Raw genomic sequence first — 18,274 nt, 5'->3', positions numbered from 1 at the left:
CTGTGGTTGTCGGTGTTGGTATATTTTGTGTCGTTGTTAAATAGTTCCCTTTTCGCCGGGTTTAACACTCTGACTTGCCTCCCCCTGGACAAAGGGGTGATCCCCAGAGCTGGGCATCATGAGAATGGGCAGTGCCAGCTATGCACAAACACTCTGCCGCTGTCTCAGCCTTGTCTTGTAGAGGCGCAGTCTGTGGCAATCGGTCAGTCTCAGTTTAATCCTCAGTGTCTAATGCTGCCCCAAGAAAGGGGGCTATTTTGTGCCACAGTGATCGTTCTTTCTAATGTATCTCCATTTCTGTTTCTTATGCCTGTCTCTCTCTCTCCCTATGTATCTATAAATCCACCCATCACTTTTCTTTCTTTCTTTCTTTGCATTTGTTTTTATATTTTATCTTTTAGTTTTCTTCCTCCCTCCAAACCTTCAGGCTCCTTAGATCATGGGTTCTCAACCAGGAGTGTGCCTACCCTTGGGGACACACAGATGTCTTCCTGGGGGTACATCAATTCATCTAGCTACCTGCCTAGCTACTTGTCTACATGCTACCTAAAAAGCGCCAGCGAAGTTGGTACAAACTAAAATTTCATCAGACAATGACTTCTTTATACTGCTCTATATACTATACATTGAAATGTAGGTACAATATTTATATTCCAGTTGATTTATTTTACAATTATATGGTAAAAATGAGAAAGTCAATATTTGTTCAGTACTAGTATGACTGGGACACTTCTGTATTTTAGGTCTGATTTTGTAAACAAGTAGTTTTTAAATCCTCAGTGTCTAATGCTCCCCCAAGAAAGGGGGCTATTTTGTGCCACAGGAGTATCTTATGTATCTCCATTTCTGTTTCTAATGCCTGGCTGTCTGTCTCTCTCCCTATGTATCTATAAATTCACCCATCTCTTTTTTCTTCTTCTTTTTCTTTCTTTTCTCCCTGTTCATTTGTTTTTATATTTTATCTTTTCATTTCCTTCTTCCCTCCAAACCTTCAGGCTCCTTAGATCAGTGGTTCTCAACCAGGGGCACATGAGAAAGTCGGCAATCATTCAGTAACAGTGTGGCTGACACATCTGTAGTTTTATGTCTTATTTTTGTAAGCAAGTAGTTTTTAAGTGAGGTGAAACTTGGGGGTACGCCAGACAAATCCAACTCCTGAAAGGGGAACACTAGTCTGGAAAGGTTGAGAGCCACTGCATCCGAAGAAATGGGCTGTAGTCCACGAAAGCTTATGCTCTAATAAATTTGTTAGTCTCTAAGGTGCCACAAGTACTCCTGTTCTTCTTTTTACTTCCTCAGGTGTCTTTCCCCAAGTGCATTCCCTCCTCAGCCTCTCTGTCTCAGCTCCGGACCTGTGCGAGGGGGATCCTTGCACTGCCCTGCCTCACCAGGGTGCTGGGGGCTGACCGTGTCAAGGAAGGCGAAGCACGCTCAGAGATGCACTGCGGAAGAAGTAGGTGGGGTTGTCCCGCCAGCCAGCCTGACAGTTACCCTCCAGCTGGGGAGTTTTTGCACAGGCTGCCAGTGCTCCTGTGTCACCGTGTCGCCACGGCGCAGAAGTAGGTGGCTGCGTCTCCCAGCTGTGATTCTCTGATGTGCAGCGAGCTCAGCCGCTTCCCCTTGTCCAGCTCCGCGGTGAGGTTCGGCTCTTTGGTTTGTTTCCCATCGGACACCAGAATCAGCAGGGAGGCAGGCTGGCCTCCGGGAAGCTGCCTGAACCACTGCAAACTCCTGAACGTGCTCGTCGTGTAGTGGCAAGAGATGCTGCCGCTCTGCCCTTCCCAAGTGACCGCAGACAGGTTCTGCTGCACCTCGGCCTGGCAGCTCCCCCCTGTGGGCAGAAGGCAAAAGACACACCCCATAGATATCAGGGCACCGCTCCCCGTTCACACACTGGCCGGATGCAAAGCCCGGGGGAGTTTCTCTTCATTTCCAGGGGCTTTGCATCTGGCCCACCACTGCTATTTTCCTAAATTGCTATATTCCTAGATTGCTATAAGCTGGGGTTAGGGGTTGGGTTTAGGGGGTTAGCCCTAGATTATTGCTGGCTGTGAAGTTCCCAAAGGGACAATAAGAGACAGCCCCTACCCCAAAGAGTTTACAGATTAAATTGCTAAGCAACGGGTGGGAGGGGAAACTGAGGCACAGAAAGGGGAAGGAAATCCAGCAGGCCAGAGCTGGGGATTGAACCCAGGAGTCCTGTATCCCCATCCAGTACAGAGAACGGTGCCTGGCTAGCAAAGCAAAGGGAAAGTCAGGGAATTAGTCCTCGTCTCTTAAATCCACCATCACGTTCAGCATCTTCTGTCGTTATTCCTGCCCCCAGACTTACAGGGAATGTTCACCACCAGTAGCAGCAGGCGTGGGAACAGCTGCCAGGGTCTCCCCATTGTCCCTCAGCGAAGAAGCTGTCTAGCCGGGTGTTCCCCGTTCAGTACAAAAGGTTCACTCCCCTCACAGTAGATTTACTTCTCCCTCTGGGGCAAATTTACCAGCTCCGCCTCCTGAACTAGGAGCCTCTTTGGTACCCGCAGCAGCAGCTCCGGGTGGCCTAACACAGCCAGGAAATGAGTCCCAGGGAGTCACTTTGTAGAACTGCTCTGAGCAAGTGGGTGCTGTGAGTGGGCGGAGCCTGGCTTCTAGACACAGGTGGGTTGTGGGGAGGAGCGGGGGCTGTGGGGGCAGCTTGAGTGATGGGTGGAATTTGGAGAGGGCCTTGGATGGGCGCGGGCTGTCGGCCTGGCTTAAATTGGGCTGAAATCTGGCTCACAATCTGAAGGTTACCTGCCCCTCCCCCTCCTCAAATTTGCCCCTTGATAATAGAAACACTCTTTGCTCTGAATTCAGAGGGACATGGGTACAGGAACAAGCCTGTTCACATCTCACTCGTTGTGCCCATCGGACTCGTCCATTCTCAACAGCAGGTTCCCCCGGCTCTCTTCGGCAGAGATCCCAAAGGGGACTAAGGGAGTTGGGTGCTCAGCTCTTTTATGCCTCTTTGAAATGTGCATCCCTGCTGGGCCTGACTGGCCCCCGGGACTACAGCCAAAGGCAGCCGCATTGCCTATATTATATTGGTGCCACAAACTGCTGAAGAGGATGGGCCTTTTCCCTCCCCTGAAATGTAACCCCAGTGAAAGTATGGTCATGAAATGGGCAACAGGGGATGGATCACTCGGGGATTACAAGTTCTGTTCATTCCCTCTGGGGCACCTGGCACTGGCCACTGTCCGGAGACAGGACACTGGGCTAGATGGACCTTTGGTCTGACCCAGTCTGGCCGTTCTTATGTTCTTCAGTAGATTTCACGTGTCTAGATGAATAATCCGCAAGTATAAGTGTCTCAGGCTACTTATACCCAAGGAAGTGATGTTTTCTGCTGTGTCGGGAATGACAGTGATTTCTTCAAAACTAGCTTATATTTGAGTGTTTGGCTATTAGAATATGGAGGAAGGAAAATGTCTCTTCTCGTTCTCTGCAATCTTCATGCTTCATTATCAAGCTCCCATGCTTTCCTGACCCAGTGTCTAAATAGCTAGCTAGATTTCCTGCTGCACGTCTGTCTGTGCAACCATTTAGCCACGCTGCCGGCTGCTTTGTCCATCCCTCCCTCTTGCTGCACTATCTGTCTATCCTGACACTCATCTCGGTGGCATGTGAGTGCAGATAGTAAAAACATTTCACACATAGCTCCCGAGGACTCTACAAGTCTTTGCACGTACGCTCACACATACCCACCTCCCTGACAGGCTGCAGTGGATTTTGTACTAGTGCAAGTACACAGCTGAGGGCCCAGGCTGGGGAAGCGGAGAGAACGATAGTGGTGTCCAAGGACCTGGTGAAGGAATCTCCCTGTTCAGAGCCACCCATGATCCTTAATATCATGAACTGCGGGGAGCTGCCTGGGAACTGCTGGTAGCAATGCATGCTCTGCTCTCTCCCTGGTAACTGGAGCTGAACCTACTCTCCCTCACTGAGTGACAGCATATGGGCCATGGGCCCCTGTGGGGAAAACAGGGCGAGAGAGGCCAACGGAGGTCACGCCCAGGGAGGGGCGGGCGTTTGGCTGGAAGTCTACTTACAGTGGAGGGCTAAAGATGAGCCAGTAGGAAGCAGATGGAGTTTTACAAACCGCAGGCGTCTCTGTTGTGCTCAGTGGAGCTGACCACGAAGAGATGGGACTGGCGTAAACGCAGTTCTTTGCTTGTAAAATACCAAGTGACGCCAAGCTCTTAAATCCTGCCTGAGTATGAGAGGGGAAGTGTGTGTGAGAGAGAGAATAACAAAGACTGAGTACAAAAGGGTGTAGGGCTGGTTAGGGGAGGGGTTCGTGGCCCAGCCCCCACTTCCTATCTGTCCCCCCGACTCCTGTCCCATCCAACCCCTCCTGTTCCCTGACGGCCTCTCTGGGACCCCTGCCCCATCCACACACATCCACGCCTAGAAATAAAACATACTTTTTTTTAACAGTGAGGGTGATTATCTATTGGACTCAACAATCAAGGGAAGTGGTGGATTTTCCATCTCTTGAAGTCTTTGGACCCAGACTGGAGGCTTTTTGGGAAGTTGTTTTAGCCATGCACGATTTATTGAGATTAATACAGGGGCTACTGAGAGAAATTCTCCAGCCTGTGATATGCAGGAGATCAGACCAGATGATCTAACAGTCCCTTCTGGCCTTAAACTCTCTGTTTCAGAAGACGCCAGTCCCTATACTTCATTGTATAACACTAGCCTAGGGGGAAGGAATTTCATCCTGGGATTCAGTTTTGTCCAAAGCAGATGGGATGCTAATAGCAGCCCTGTGGTTAAAACAAATGGGCCGGAGCCTGGGAGATCTAAGATGTGAGCCTCCTGCTTTCCAGAGGGCAGCCTCGCTCCTATCAGCAGCATCCTTGTTCTCATCTAGTGTCACCTAGATCAGCCTTCAGCAACCCCGTCCCAAGCAGAGTGTTTACCCCCAAAAAGGAGACGGGCCAGAGACGCCACAAAGTCCACCCAGGACTCTGGCTCAGATCCTCCAAGATATTTAGGCACTTGACTCCCATTGATCTCAGCCAGGACTTGGGCTTTTATTATTGATGTTGATTTTATATGGGAGTCGCTCAGAGACCATGAGGATAAGTAACAGCATAAACCCCTAAGAAAGGCCAGCCGGGTAGCTGCAGCAGTGTTAAAATGGACAGGCTGTTGCTTCCTGTCAGGTTCTTATTTTGTGTGAGACACTTTATCCTTCTTCGCAGGACGGTTTTGTCTTCGTAAAAGGTAGAATTAACAGCCCAGACTAGACAGGGGACCAGATGACCAGCTGCTGTAAATCGGTCATAGCTCCACTGGAGTCAATGGGCCAGATCGGTAGCTGGGTGAATTGGTGTCTCTGCGATAAACTCAGTGATGCCAGATGCCCAGCTGGTGTAAATTCAAGTAGCCAAATTACGCCCGCTGAGCCTCTGGCCCGCTGATGGCTGTGAAGCAGACAGAGCCGAGAAAGCCACAGAGCTGTAACTAGGGCTTTAACGAGCTGCGCAGTGTTTTCCTGTTGCTAGGGCAAAATGTTACCATGTAACTTCTGGTTCTCATTGCGGCTCGTTAAACATCCTGCAGTTCCTCCCTGCGATGACTTTTTAATTGTTGCTTTTGCGACCTGCTTTCAAGGTGTGCAATCCCCGGGGTTCATTAGAGAGAGCTCTGAATTAATGCCCCATGGGGCTTGTTAGCAGCAGTGTGAGAGGCTGGCAAACAGCGAGTGTATGTTTGGAAAAGGTGGCAATTGTAGCTCAAGAAAACCCGGCTGTGTGCAGAGGAGAGCTAAGCCCAGGGGAGAGATTAGCAAGGCCCAAAGTCCCTTGAGAACAATTAGGATGCAGCAGGCAGAAGCAAAAATCTAAAGTCAGATCCCCACCGGGTGTAACTCAGCCAGAGGTCAGTCGAGTTCAGTGGAATTCAGCTGATTTACTCCTACTGACTAAATGGACCTGGGGTCCGTGGAGAATTTCTCAGCAGCAATCACTTACAAATGGATGCTAAAGACAAGCAGAATGGCACATTATGCTTAAAAACCCTGTGACAGCCAGATGGCTCGTGGGTGGTCTGGAAATGGGATACGGGGAACTTCCCCCTCTTGAGGACACCAGCTCCAATCCAGGCCTGGAGCAGGAGGATTGGCTGGCTCGGGGGGGGTGAGGAACGGGGCTTCTCCGCTCTAGAGGCAGCTGGCTATGATCCGGCCCTAGGTCCGGGGCACTACCTGGCTCAGGGGGTTAGGAATAGGATATGAGGCTGTAGTAGTTTTGGGCCGCGGTTCGGCCCTCAGCGGGGCTGTGGGGTAGCCCACCGCCTCGCTACAGTCAGAAAAGAGCCCCGAGCCCTCAATCAGGGCGGGGCAGTAATCACACAGTCAGGCAAATATCCAGGCCCTTAAGCAGGGGCTGGGTCAGAGTTTGTAGCAGCCCAGGCCCTCGGTCAGGGTGGGGCAATAATCAAATAGTCAGGCAGGCACCCAGCCTCTCTAGGCCAGGGGAAAAAGGGGGAGTCTGCCACCCAAGGAGTGGGTGGCAGGGGGGACGCAGGCCCTCCCACTCCACTGCGTCCCAGCCCGGGGCCCTAGCAGCGACGGGAACTCACTGCTGTCAGTGGGGATCCTGGCCGCAACACACCGACATCGGCTCTGGCAGTGCAGCAGCCAGACTGGGGTCGGCTGCCCCCGGGCTACTTCCACACTCCCCCTCGTAGGGTACCTGGGCCGTCTTAGTGTCCTCGGTGCTCTCCACCAGCATGGGCTCCTCTGGGTAGGTAGCGAAGGGCAGGCTCGGCTCCTCCTCGGGGTAACTGGCACGGGGCAGGCTCGGCCACTCCTCCTCGGGGTAACGGGCACGGGGCAGGCTTGACCAGTCCTCCTCGGGGTAGCTGGCACAGGGCAGGCTCGGCTCCTCCTCGGGGTAGCGGGCACGGGGCAGGCTCGGCTCCTCCTCGGGGTAGCGGGCACGGGGCAGGCTCGGCCAGTCCTCCTCGGGGTACCTGGCCCGGGGCAGGCTTGGCCAGTCCTCCTCGGGGTAGCTGGCACAGGGCAGGCTTGGCCAGTCCTCCTTGGGGTAGCTGGCACAGGGCAGGCTTGGCCAGTCCTCCTCGGGGTAGCTGGCCCGGGGCAGGCTCGGCCAGTCCTCCTCCGGGTACCTGGCCCGGGGCAGGCTCGGCTCCTCCTCGGGGTAGCTGGCCCGGGGCAGGCTCGGCTCCTCCTCGGGGTAGCTGGCACGGGGCAGGCTCGGCCAGTCGTCCTCGGGGTACCGGGCACGGGGCAGGCTCGGCCAGTCCTCCTCGGGGTACCAGGCGAGAGGTAGGCTCGACCGGCCCGGTGACTCAGCAGGCCGCTCGCGGCCTGCGGCTGTTTCCCAAGCAGGAGCTCGGCCAGGGACGTCTGCTCTCTCCGCCGGCCTGGGCTCCACTGAGCGCTGCAGGCGGGCTTTTATACTTCCGGGTCGGGGCCGTGACCTCGGAGGGGCGGGCGCCGGACCCGGTGGCTCCGCCCACGTTGGTAGTAGGGGAGGTTCGGCCCTCAGCGGGGCTGTGGGGTAGCCCACCGCCTCACTACGGAGGCCTTTCCTCACTAAGTGATGCCGGCTTCAATCTGCCCCCAATCCAGGGAATTTGGGAATGGCAGATGGGCAGTGGCTCCAGTCCACTCTGAGGGTCATTAAAGCAAAGTGGCTGTTCGACTGGCTCTGTAAAAGCATCTGGCAGTGGCTCAGCATGTAATAGTGGAAACACTGCAACATCGGGCGCCAGCTCCCAACCCCGTTGTATCATTTGTCAGAGACGCCAAGTGTCAAATGGGGCAGTGACTCTGAACTCCCTTCTTGCTCCTGGTGCTGACCGTGCTGGGGAACGGATCTGAGTCGGGGCTGGCCCCGGTGCCCTAGTCTGGCACAGTGCTGCAGGGAGCAGGGTGGGAGGTTCAGTAGGGGGCGCTCTCCCCTCACAGTCAGTGCTGACCCCAAAGCCCCAGGAGGGCACTAGGGGGCGCTGTGCTGCAGGGAGCAGGGTGGGAGGTTCAGTAGGGGGCGCTCTCCCCTCACAGTCAGTGCTGACCCCAAAGCCCCAGGAGGGCACTAGGGGGCGCTGTGCTGCAGGGAGCAGGGTGGGAGGTTCAGTAGGGGGCGCTCTCCCCTCACAGTCAGTGCTGACCCCAAAGCCCCAGGAGGGCACTAGGGGGCGCTGTGCTGCAGGGAGCAGGGTGGGAGGTTCAGTAGGGGGCGCTCTCCCCTCACAGTCAGTGCTGACCCCAAAGCCCCAGGAGGGCACTAGGGGGCGCTGTGCTGCAGGGAGCAGGGTGGGAGGTTCAGTAGGGGGCGCTCTCCCCTCAGTCAGTGCTGACCCCAAAGCCCCAGGAGGGCACTAGGGGGCGCTGTGCTGCAGGGCGCAATGTAGGAGGTTCAGTAGAGGGCGCTCTCCCCTCATAATTGGTGCTGACCCCAATGACCCAAGGTGGTGCTAGGAGGTGCAATGCAGTGGGAATTTCCTTCTTTTGGGTTACACTTGACACCAACACTTTACTACTAGTGACCTTGTTGCTTTTCCTTAGAGTTAGCCCTGGTATCCAGCCCAAACTCAGACTTAGCTTGTATCATTTTGGCTTCTTCAGTTCACATTTTTGGTTTGAACTGGCTACAGGACTTTTCTTCCTCTACTGTAAGGCACTGTTAGAGTGTACTGTAAAACAGCCACAGCATCCCACCCCAGAAGTGGCTACTCTAGAGCCACCAATGAGGCATCGTACAGCTGGGTTATTTAGCAAACATTTCTCAAGCTGTCTGAAGTCTTTGGATGAAAAGGCCTCAGGATTGGCAATCAGTACCATTATTATTTATCATTAAAAGGATCAGGCAACAACTGCAAGTGCTGTTTAAAGTATTGCACAGGCTTTCTACTGAAAAAAAGGATCTTTATTAACACTCGGCATAAATATATGACAGGTTTCCACAAGGGGAAAATGTGCTGCAGTCATTATTATAACTAGGCTTCAACACTCTTCATCTGAGTTATACAGAACAGGATGGATGGATTGATCAATAGATTCAATATTGTTTGCAGTGTCGTAGCCATGGGGGTCCCAGGGTCTGGGAGAGACAAGGTGGGTAAGATAATACTTTTCATGGGGCAACTTCTGTTGGTGGAGGAGACAAGTTTTCGAGCTAAGCAGAGCGTTTCCCAGGTCTGGAGTGTCACACAGCTAAATACAAAGGATATGGGCCCAGATCCTCCCATTGATTTCAGTGATCTGGACTTTTATTATTGCTATTGATTTTATACGGAAGTTGCTCAGATACTGCGGTGATAAGTAATAGTATAAACAGAAGAACAGGAGGACTTGTGGCACCTTAGAGACTAACAAATTTATTAGAGCATAAGCTTTCGTGGACTACAGCCCACTTCTTCGGATGCATATAGAATGGAACATATATTGAGGAGATATATATACACACATACAGAGAGCATAAACAGGTGGGAGTTGTCTTACCACCTCTGAGAGGCCAATTAATTAAGAGAAAAAAAACTTTTGAAGTGATAATCAAGCTAGCCCAGTACAGACAGACAGTTAGATAACAAGTGTGAGAATACTTACAAGGGGAGATAGATTCAATGTTTGTAATGGCTCAACCATTCCCAGTCCTTATTCAAACCGGAGTTGATTGTGTCTAGTTTGCATATCAATTCTAGCTCAGCAGTTTCTCGTTGGAGTCTGTTTTTGAAGTTTTTCTGTTGTAAGATAGCCACCCGCAGGTCTGTCACTGAATGACCAGACAGGTTAAAGTGTTCTCCCACTGGTTTTTGAGTATTTTGATTCCTGATGTCAGATTTGTGTCCATTAATTCTTTTGCGTAGAGACTGTCCGGTTTGGCCAATGTACATGGCAGAGGGGCATTGCTGGCACATGATGGCATATATCACATTGGTAGATGTGCAGGTGAACGAGCCCCTGATGGTATGGCTGATGTGATTAGGTCCTATGATGATGTCACTGGAATAGATATGTGGACAGAGTTGACATCGGGGTTTGTTACAAGGATAGGTTCCTGGGTTAGTGGTTTTGTTCAGTGATGTGTGGTTGCTGGTGAGTATTTGCTTTAGGTTGGGGGGTTGTCTGTAAGCGAGGACAGGTCTGTCTCCCAAGATCTGTGAGAGTAAAGGATCATCTTTCAGGATAGGTTGTAGATCTCTGATGATGCGCTGGAGAGGTTTTAGTTGGGGGCTGAAGGTGACAGCTAGTGGTGTTCTGTTATTTTCTTTGTTGGGCCTGTCTTGTAGGAGGTGACTTCTGGGTACTCGTCTGGCTCTGTCAATCTGTTTTTTCACTTCAGCAGGTGGGTACTGTAGTTTTAAGAATGCTTGATAGAGATCTTGTAGGTGTGTCCTGGATGGAAGCTGGACAATCCATCGGTGATCTTCCAGAAAACACCATCCTGGCCACTATGGACGTAGAAGCCCTCTACACCAATATTCCACACAAAGATGGACTACAAGCTATCAGGAACAGTATCCCTGATAATGTCACAGCTAACCTGGTGGCCGAACTTTGTGATTTTGTCCTCACCCACAACTATTTCACATTTGGGGACAATATATACCTTCAAGTCAGCGGCACTGCTATGGGTACCCGCATGGCCCCACAATATGCCAACATTTTTATGGCTGACTTAGAACAACGCTTCCTTAGCTCTCGTCCCCTAACGCCCCTACTCTACTTGCGCTACATTGATGACATCTTCATCATCTGGACCCATGGAAAAGAAGCCCTTGAGGAATTTCACCATGATTTCAATAATTTCCATCCCACCATCAACCTCAGCCTAGATCAATCCACACAAGCGGTCCATTTCCTGGACACTACTGTGCTAATAAGCGATGGTCACATAAATACCACCCTATACCGGAAACCTACTGACCGCTACACTTACCTACATGCCTCCAGCTTCCATCCAGGACACACCACACGATCCATTGTCTACAGCCAAACTCTAAGATATAACCGCATTTGCTCCAATCCCTCGGATAGAGACAAGCACCTACAAGATCTCTATCAAGCATTCTTAAAACTACAATACCCACCTGCTGAAGTGAAAAAACAGATTGACAGAGCCAGACGAGTACCCAGAAGTCACCTCCTACAAGACAGGCCCAACAAAGAAAATAACAGAACATCACTAGCTGTCACCTTCAGCCCCCAACTAAAACCTCTCCAGCGCATCATCAGAGATCTACAACCTATCCTGAAAGATGATCCTTTACTCTCACAGATCTTGGGAGACAGACCTGTCCTCGCTTACAGACAACCCCCCAACCTAAAGCAAATACTCACCAGCAACCACACATCACTGAACAAAACCACTAACCCAGGAACCTATCCTTGTAACAAACCCCGATGTCAACTCTGTCCACATATCTATTCCAGTGACATCATCATAGGACCTAATCACATCAGCCATACCATCAGGGGCTCGTTCACCTGCACATCTACCAATGTGATATATGCCATCATGTGCCAGCAATGCCCCTCTGCCATGTACATTGGCCAAACCGGACAGTCTCTACGCAAAAGAATTAATGGACACAAATCTGACATCAGGAATCAAAATACTCAAAAACCAGTGGGAGAACACTTTAACCTGTCTGGTCATTCAGTGACAGACCTGCGGGTGGCTATCTTACAACAGAAAAACTTCAAAAACAGACTCCAACGAGAAACTGCTGAGCTAGAATTGATATGCAAACTAGACACAATCAACTCCGGTTTGAATAAGGACTGGGAATGGTTGAGCCATTACAAACATTGAATCTATCTCCCCTTGTAAGTATTCTCACACTTGTTATCTAACTGTCTGTCTGTACTGGGCTAGCTTGATTATCACTTCAAAAGTTTTTTTCTCTTAATTAATTGGCCTCTCAGAGGTGGTAAGACAACTCCCACCTGTTTATGCTCTCTGTATGTGTGTATATATATCTCCTCAATATATGTTCCATTCTATATGCATCCGAAGAAGTGGGCTGTAGTCCACGAAAGCTTATGCTCTAATAAATTTGTTAGTCTCTAAGGTGCCACAAGTCCTCCTGTTCTTCTTTTTGCGGATACAGACTAACACGGCTGCTACTCTGAAACCTTTCAGTATAAACAGGGTCCTCACATGGCGGGGAGGGGGGGAGGGAAGGGTAGACTTTACCAGGGCCCAGAGGCCCTGGGGGCCCCAGCCTAGGCTGCAATCCCCATTACCATGAGGAAATTGAGGCTAAATTGACAGGTTTCAGAGTAGCAGCCGTGTTAGTCTGTATCCGCAAAAAGAACAGGAGTACTTGTGGCACCTTAGAGACTAACACATTTATTAGAGCATAAGCTTTCGTGGACTACAGTCTGTATGCATCCGAAGAAGTGGGCTGTATCCCACGAAAGCTTATGCTCTAATAAATGTGCTAGTCTCTAAGGTGCCACAAGTACTCCTGTTCTTTTTGCGGCTAAATTGTAGACCATGCCCAAGGATATTTATAGAAACTTATTTCCTTGTATCTATTGTCCAGATCTTGTGAGATTTGCTGGAGCTAATCAGAAGCACCCTCAAGCCACATTCTGAACAGTGAGTTGCTGGGCCTCATGCCCTTCTCTAGAATAGAGAACGTGCTTGTGCCGTTAAACTAGGACATGTAGTTTGAGACTGAGAAACAGAGACTTGTGCTCCTCTGTGTGACATGGTCTATCAAGATAAGAACTACCAGTCCCACAGTTCCTTGTGCATAGGCAGGAGGGAGGGACAGCTGGGGGGGTGGGGGGGAAAGCACCATAAGACAGTGGGAGCCAGAAGCTGCTGCTTCTTCTGGTAGGATTTACAGGCCCAAAATATCTGTGAGTAAGTGTCTAATTCACTCACAGTCACACACACTGAGGGTGACCAGATGTCCCGATTTTAAAGGGACAGTCCCTTTTTTTGGGACTTATTCTTATATAGACACCTATTACCCCCACCCCAGTGCCGTTTTTTCACAGTTGCTACCTGGTCACCCTACACACACCCCATACTGCCATGTCTGGTGGTGGCTCTAAATACAAATCAGGCAGCCAGAAACGTAAGGAGGTAAAAGAAAGGGAACTAGCCTCCAGATTTTCAAATCAGACAAGGCCTTTCTGCAGTCAGGCAACATAGTAACTAGGGAAGCAAAATGAACAAAATAAGACGAGAATGATTTCAATCTAGAGACTGTGTCTGTGGCACTGGCAATTGATGACAAAGAAAAGCTGCCAGAACATGCATCATGGGACTCCCATCTAATGCGTGAAGGTCGTCGAGTAGCAGCACGATTCGCACCACCCCCTTCAGAAGGTTCACAAGGCGCAGGAGAGAGTCGTGCTCGTGAGATTGTATGTATGGGTGAAGGATTGCGGTATGTGTATGTACATGTGTATGTTACATGTTTGTACTGGGCCCGAGAAAATGATGCTTGGGCCCTGAGAATAAAGCCGTAAGGAAGGTAACACGGGCAGCTGCAGCAATAATTAAAATGCTCAGTCTATCACTTCTCTCCAGGTTCAGATGTTGTATGAGACACTCTCTCATCAGGGGTTCACACTCGTGGCTGGAGACCGCTTGAAGTGAAATGGTCACCTAACACCTCTGCAGGCATAGCACAAAGGAAGGCACCACAGTATGTTACATCCAATTGTAATGAGCCATAAACCCAGTGATTCTGCTTGTTGGGATTCCCTCCAAGACCTTTTCCACTCAGCTGATCCAGAAGAGCTTGACACTTCATCCAGCTCTCTGTGATCCAAAAACCCACTTCTACTGCAGAGCTCATCACTCAGGTCCCGTTATTTGGCATACAGCAAAGCTACATTGAGTTGATCCGACTCAAGTGTAGGGGGTGACATACCACACATCCAAAGTTAGACAGCCAGCATCTTCCTTTAAATACATGATATATACACAAGTATCAGGGGGTAGCCGTGTTAGTCTGTATCTACAAAAACAACAAGGAGTCTGGTGGCACCTTAAAGACTAACAGATTTATTTGGGCATAAGCTTTCGTGAGATGCATCCGAAGAAGTGAGGTTTTTACTCATGAAAGCTTATGCCCAAATAAATCTGTTAGTCTTTAAGGTGCCACCAGACTCCTTGTTGTTTTTGATTATATACACACACATTACATTGCATGTACTATACATTGCAGCACACGTTTTGGGGTTGGCTTGGTTACTTTGCTGCATGCTCTGTCCAAGCATTGTCCACACTCAACCAACTCCTTACCTCATCTCTACATTCCTAACTTATCTTGTCCACTGTTATCTTGTTTGTAGTAAATGGGCATCCTTGGGTGTTCTCCCTCTTATCTTAGCTGGCTCAGAAACTTACTTATTTTATTTAGCACAGACATTCTGTTTAATGATCTGTTTACCTCCCTAATTCTATCCTACAAGAAATGAGACCTGCCTCCATGTGTTAATGACTCATGTCTGGCCAGGCCTCAGCTACATGTCCCTGCTTCTGTCTTTCTCTTTTATATTAGCAGTCGTTTCAGCTGCATCATCTTCCTCCCTTTCTGGGCTTTCTTTTTCAAGTTTACCCAGCAACACAAACTCAAGACCACAGAAGCTGTACTTATTTGAACCACCATCAATATTAGCTTTAAGTACAAACCCCAGAGTGCAAGTTCACCTCCTCTGGGACAACCCACTAGGGGGCAATTCCACTTTATAAGCTTGCTTTGCTTTTAAAGCATCCTTTGGTGATTTTAACTTTGCTTTTATTTTAATGACAGTATGAAAAGCTGGTACAAAATATAAAAGTCTTTCCATGTATCACCCCAGGAAATTGAGGAGTGGAACAGAACCCGGGCCAACTGGAATAGCATTCCCTGGTCCATACCAGACACGATTCTCTTCAGCCATCACATAATACTCATTATCACCAGCATAGGCAGTTTTTACTTACCAACATCCCAGTGTCTCAACCACACTGTGCAATTTGGAGCCTGTTCCCCTAAAGTGAACCCACATGCCGGCAACTCATTCCACCTGCACTTGTAACCATCCCCCAGGGACAAACAGATGCACGAGTCTGGGACTTTCCAGACCTTGCATTGTCTTGTAACACTATTGGGGGAGGGAAAGCAAACTTCTTCCAAACCGTAAGAGCTGTAGCGCTTTCCACATTGAACTTCATGGCATTGGACCCTTGTTAATTTTCTGACCCTGTGCCAGTTAGTATTACCTCCCTTTATCTTTTCTGGGGTGATAAAAGAGGGCAGAGCTTCTTTGTTCTATGCCACTTAAGGCCTCTTTTACTTTACATAGCATATATTTCCCATTTACTGAGCATCATTGGCTTTGCTTTTTACCTTTCATGATAGGAAATTAACTTTAACTTATACATTAAAAACACATTTACAACATCATACATAGAAAACAGTTAAAAACTCTTACTAAATTCTTTCTTTGTTGACTTTCAAAATACAGTTAGAACCCTTGCTCATGTAATGGATACGGTATGTCTGCTGCTAGCTTCTGTTGAAATGCTCGGTCATGTTCCCACAGCATCTCTGTCAGCTTGGTTTCAGAGTGACTGACGTACCAGTTTCCCATGTCACACTCCCTCCAGTTTCATTGCTGTCTCACTGTGGCAGCCTTATGCATTTTAAAAATTTACTTTTTTGTCCATAAAGTACTTTCAGTTGTGTTTTTTAACCATTTTTAACCAAACCCTAGTGACTGCAGATAGGTGGAATTCAATAACAGTTCGCACATTCATAAACTATACATTATTAAACAACATTTTCTCAATAGATTTAACTCCAAACCATTAGTTGGATTTGTTTCCAATCTAGGGCATTTCAATCTTTTATATAATTGCTTCATTTTAATACAAATATTCTTTTTCCATTTACAAATCACTTCCATACAGGTTTTTACTTCCTAATCACATTTACTTTACACTGCAGATAAACAGAACACTTGGATAAGTGTGATAATGGTTAAGCTCCATTTCTTATATTCACTGATCTTTCTTGGTGCCGGGTTGGTTTCTGCTTCCAAAGTGCAGCACAACTCCTTGTGGCTCCTCCTTGGAGTCTCTGTAGGATTTTGTGTTGCCCCTTTCATGCTGTACACTCATGTTCTGAGGGAATGCACCTTCCTTCCACAGTGCAACCCTTACCCTTGATTTGCCATAAAATCCTGTTAGCTCCATGTCTGATCTATCAGGCCTCATCCTCAAAGGAGACCTGTACAACTTGGGAACCCCAATTCATAACGCTGCTGGACACTAAAAACCAGGGACTTAGAGACACTGGTTATATGGCTCATGACAACAATTTGTAAAACTCTGTTGTCTGCTAACCCTGGTTTGTCCTACAACTGCAGAGACGTTAATTGCCCAACATTGCATTTTAAGTGGTGTCCTGCATGTGTGACCCCTTATGCTTAACAATCCATCCCTTCCTGATCTTTAGCTGTGACACTCTGGTTACCTTCTTCAGAGCTGAGGAACAGCTCTGTGAGACTGTGAAACTCAGAAGTCAAAGGCTTGTTGTCCCCTGCACCAACAGATGTTGCTCCAGGATAAGATATTACCTTGCTCGCCCACCTTGTCTCGCTCCGATAAACAGACACTCAGCTGGAATTCTCAAAGGTGGCTAAAGGAATTGGACACCCTATGGAAATTCAGCGTTTATCTCTCTCAGGATTCTTTGAAAGTTTCAGCTTCAGGGACAGCGCTTGTCCATAAGCCAGTCGCCTCAGGGCCTTTTTCATCTCCTTGTTCCTCAGCACGTATATGAAAGGATTCAAAAGGGAGGTGAACATGATGTAGAACATGGCCACTGCCCCGTCGGATGTGTGACTCGAATAGGAGCGCACGTATACAAACAGCAGTGGGGCATAGAACAGCAGCACCAGGCTGAGGTGGGCGCTGCAGGTGGAGAAGGCCCGCAGCCTCCCCTGGGCTGTGCGGATCTTCAGGATGGCAGACGCGATGTAGGCGTAGGAAACGCTGATCAGCAGGAAGCAGCCAGCTGACACCGTCCCGATGTTGGCCAGAATGACGGCTCGGTTGGCGGCCGTGTCGGCGCAGGCCAGCTTCAGCATGGCGGGGATGTCGCAGATGAAGTATTCCACCCGGTTGGGGCCACAGTAGGGCAGGCGGAAGGTCAGAGTGGTGTGGATCGTGGCATGGAGCGAGCCGGTGAGCCAGGTGCCGGCTGCCAGCCCCACGCAGGCCCTTCTGCTCATCACCACGCTGTAACGCAGGGGGTGGCAGATGGCCAGGAAGCGGTCGTAGGCCATCACCGTGTAGAGGAAGCACTCGGTGCTGGCCAGGAAATGGAAGGCGTAGAGCTGCACCACGCAGCCGCCGAAGGAGATGGTCCTGCCGCTGGGCCCCGCCAAGCCAGCCAGGATCTTGGGCAGGGTGACGGAGGAGAGGCAGGCGTCAAGGAAGGAGAGGTGGCCGAGGAAGCAGTACATGGGCAGGGCGTGGAGTCGGGCATCGCAGAGCACAGTCAGCAGGGTGAGGGCGTTGCCCAGCAGGGTGAGCAAGTAGAGGAGGAGGAAGAGGAGGAAGAAGAGAGAGGAAATCTCCCTGGTGTTCGGGAATCCCTCCAGGATGAATTCTGTCACCGGCGTTTGGTTTCCTGGCTCCATCTGCTCCGCCCCTATGCAGAGCAACAACAGCTAGAACAGAGTGAATTATGCATCTCCTCCGGTATCTATCTAGACCCCATGACTGTTGCATCTCAGCACCTCAGATTTTTAAATGTATTTATCTTCACAACACCCCTCCGAGGGAGGGAATTAGCTTCCCCGTTTTTACAGCCAGTGATTGGAGGCACAGAAAAGCTCATAGACAAACAGGAACCCTGTGTCAGAGCAGGAGAGTTGAACTCAGGTTTCTCAAATCCACAGCTAATGACTTAACCGCTGGACCATCCTTCCTCTCATCTTGCCTCCTCTCACATCAATTGTGAACAATGTCCTGCTAGTGTAGACAGATAGTTTGATTATCAGTCTGTCCCCTTCTGACCAACCAATATAGTTAGATTATCTATCTATCCCCATCCACCCACTCTATCTATCTATCTATCTATCTATCTATCTATCTATCTATCTATCTATCTATCTATCTATCCCCATCCACCCCCACTATCTATCTATCTATCTATCTATCTATCTATCTATCTATCTATCTATCCCCATCCGCCCCCTCTATCTATCTATCTATCTATCTATCTATCTATCTATCTA

General features: G+C 49.5%; 1 protein-coding gene and 1 gene segment (V, D, J or C); both read right to left on the bottom strand.

Moving 5' to 3' along the window:
• Window positions 1-1,535: 1,535 nt before the first annotated feature.
• LOC101946017 (T cell receptor alpha variable 39-like) lies at window positions 1,536-2,390 on the bottom strand. The segment is given in 2 exon segments: window positions 1,536-1,831; window positions 2,333-2,390. Coding segments are annotated over 2 exon segments (354 nt in total).
• A 14,306-nt stretch (window positions 2,391-16,696) lies between these two features.
• Window positions 16,697-18,146, bottom strand: LOC112060925 (olfactory receptor 10S1-like). The gene has a single exon (XM_024113123.3). The coding sequence runs from the start codon at window positions 17,672-17,674 to the stop codon at window positions 16,697-16,699; it is 978 nt and encodes a 325-aa protein (XP_023968891.1). The 5' UTR covers window positions 17,675-18,146.
• Window positions 18,147-18,274: the final 128 nt, after the last annotated feature.

This window comes from Chrysemys picta, chromosome 13 (assembly GCF_011386835.1).
Source record: "Chrysemys picta bellii isolate R12L10 chromosome 13, ASM1138683v2, whole genome shotgun sequence".
Taxonomy (NCBI): domain Eukaryota; kingdom Metazoa; phylum Chordata; order Testudines; family Emydidae; genus Chrysemys; species Chrysemys picta.
This window is presented reverse-complemented; position numbering and strand designations above follow the sequence as displayed.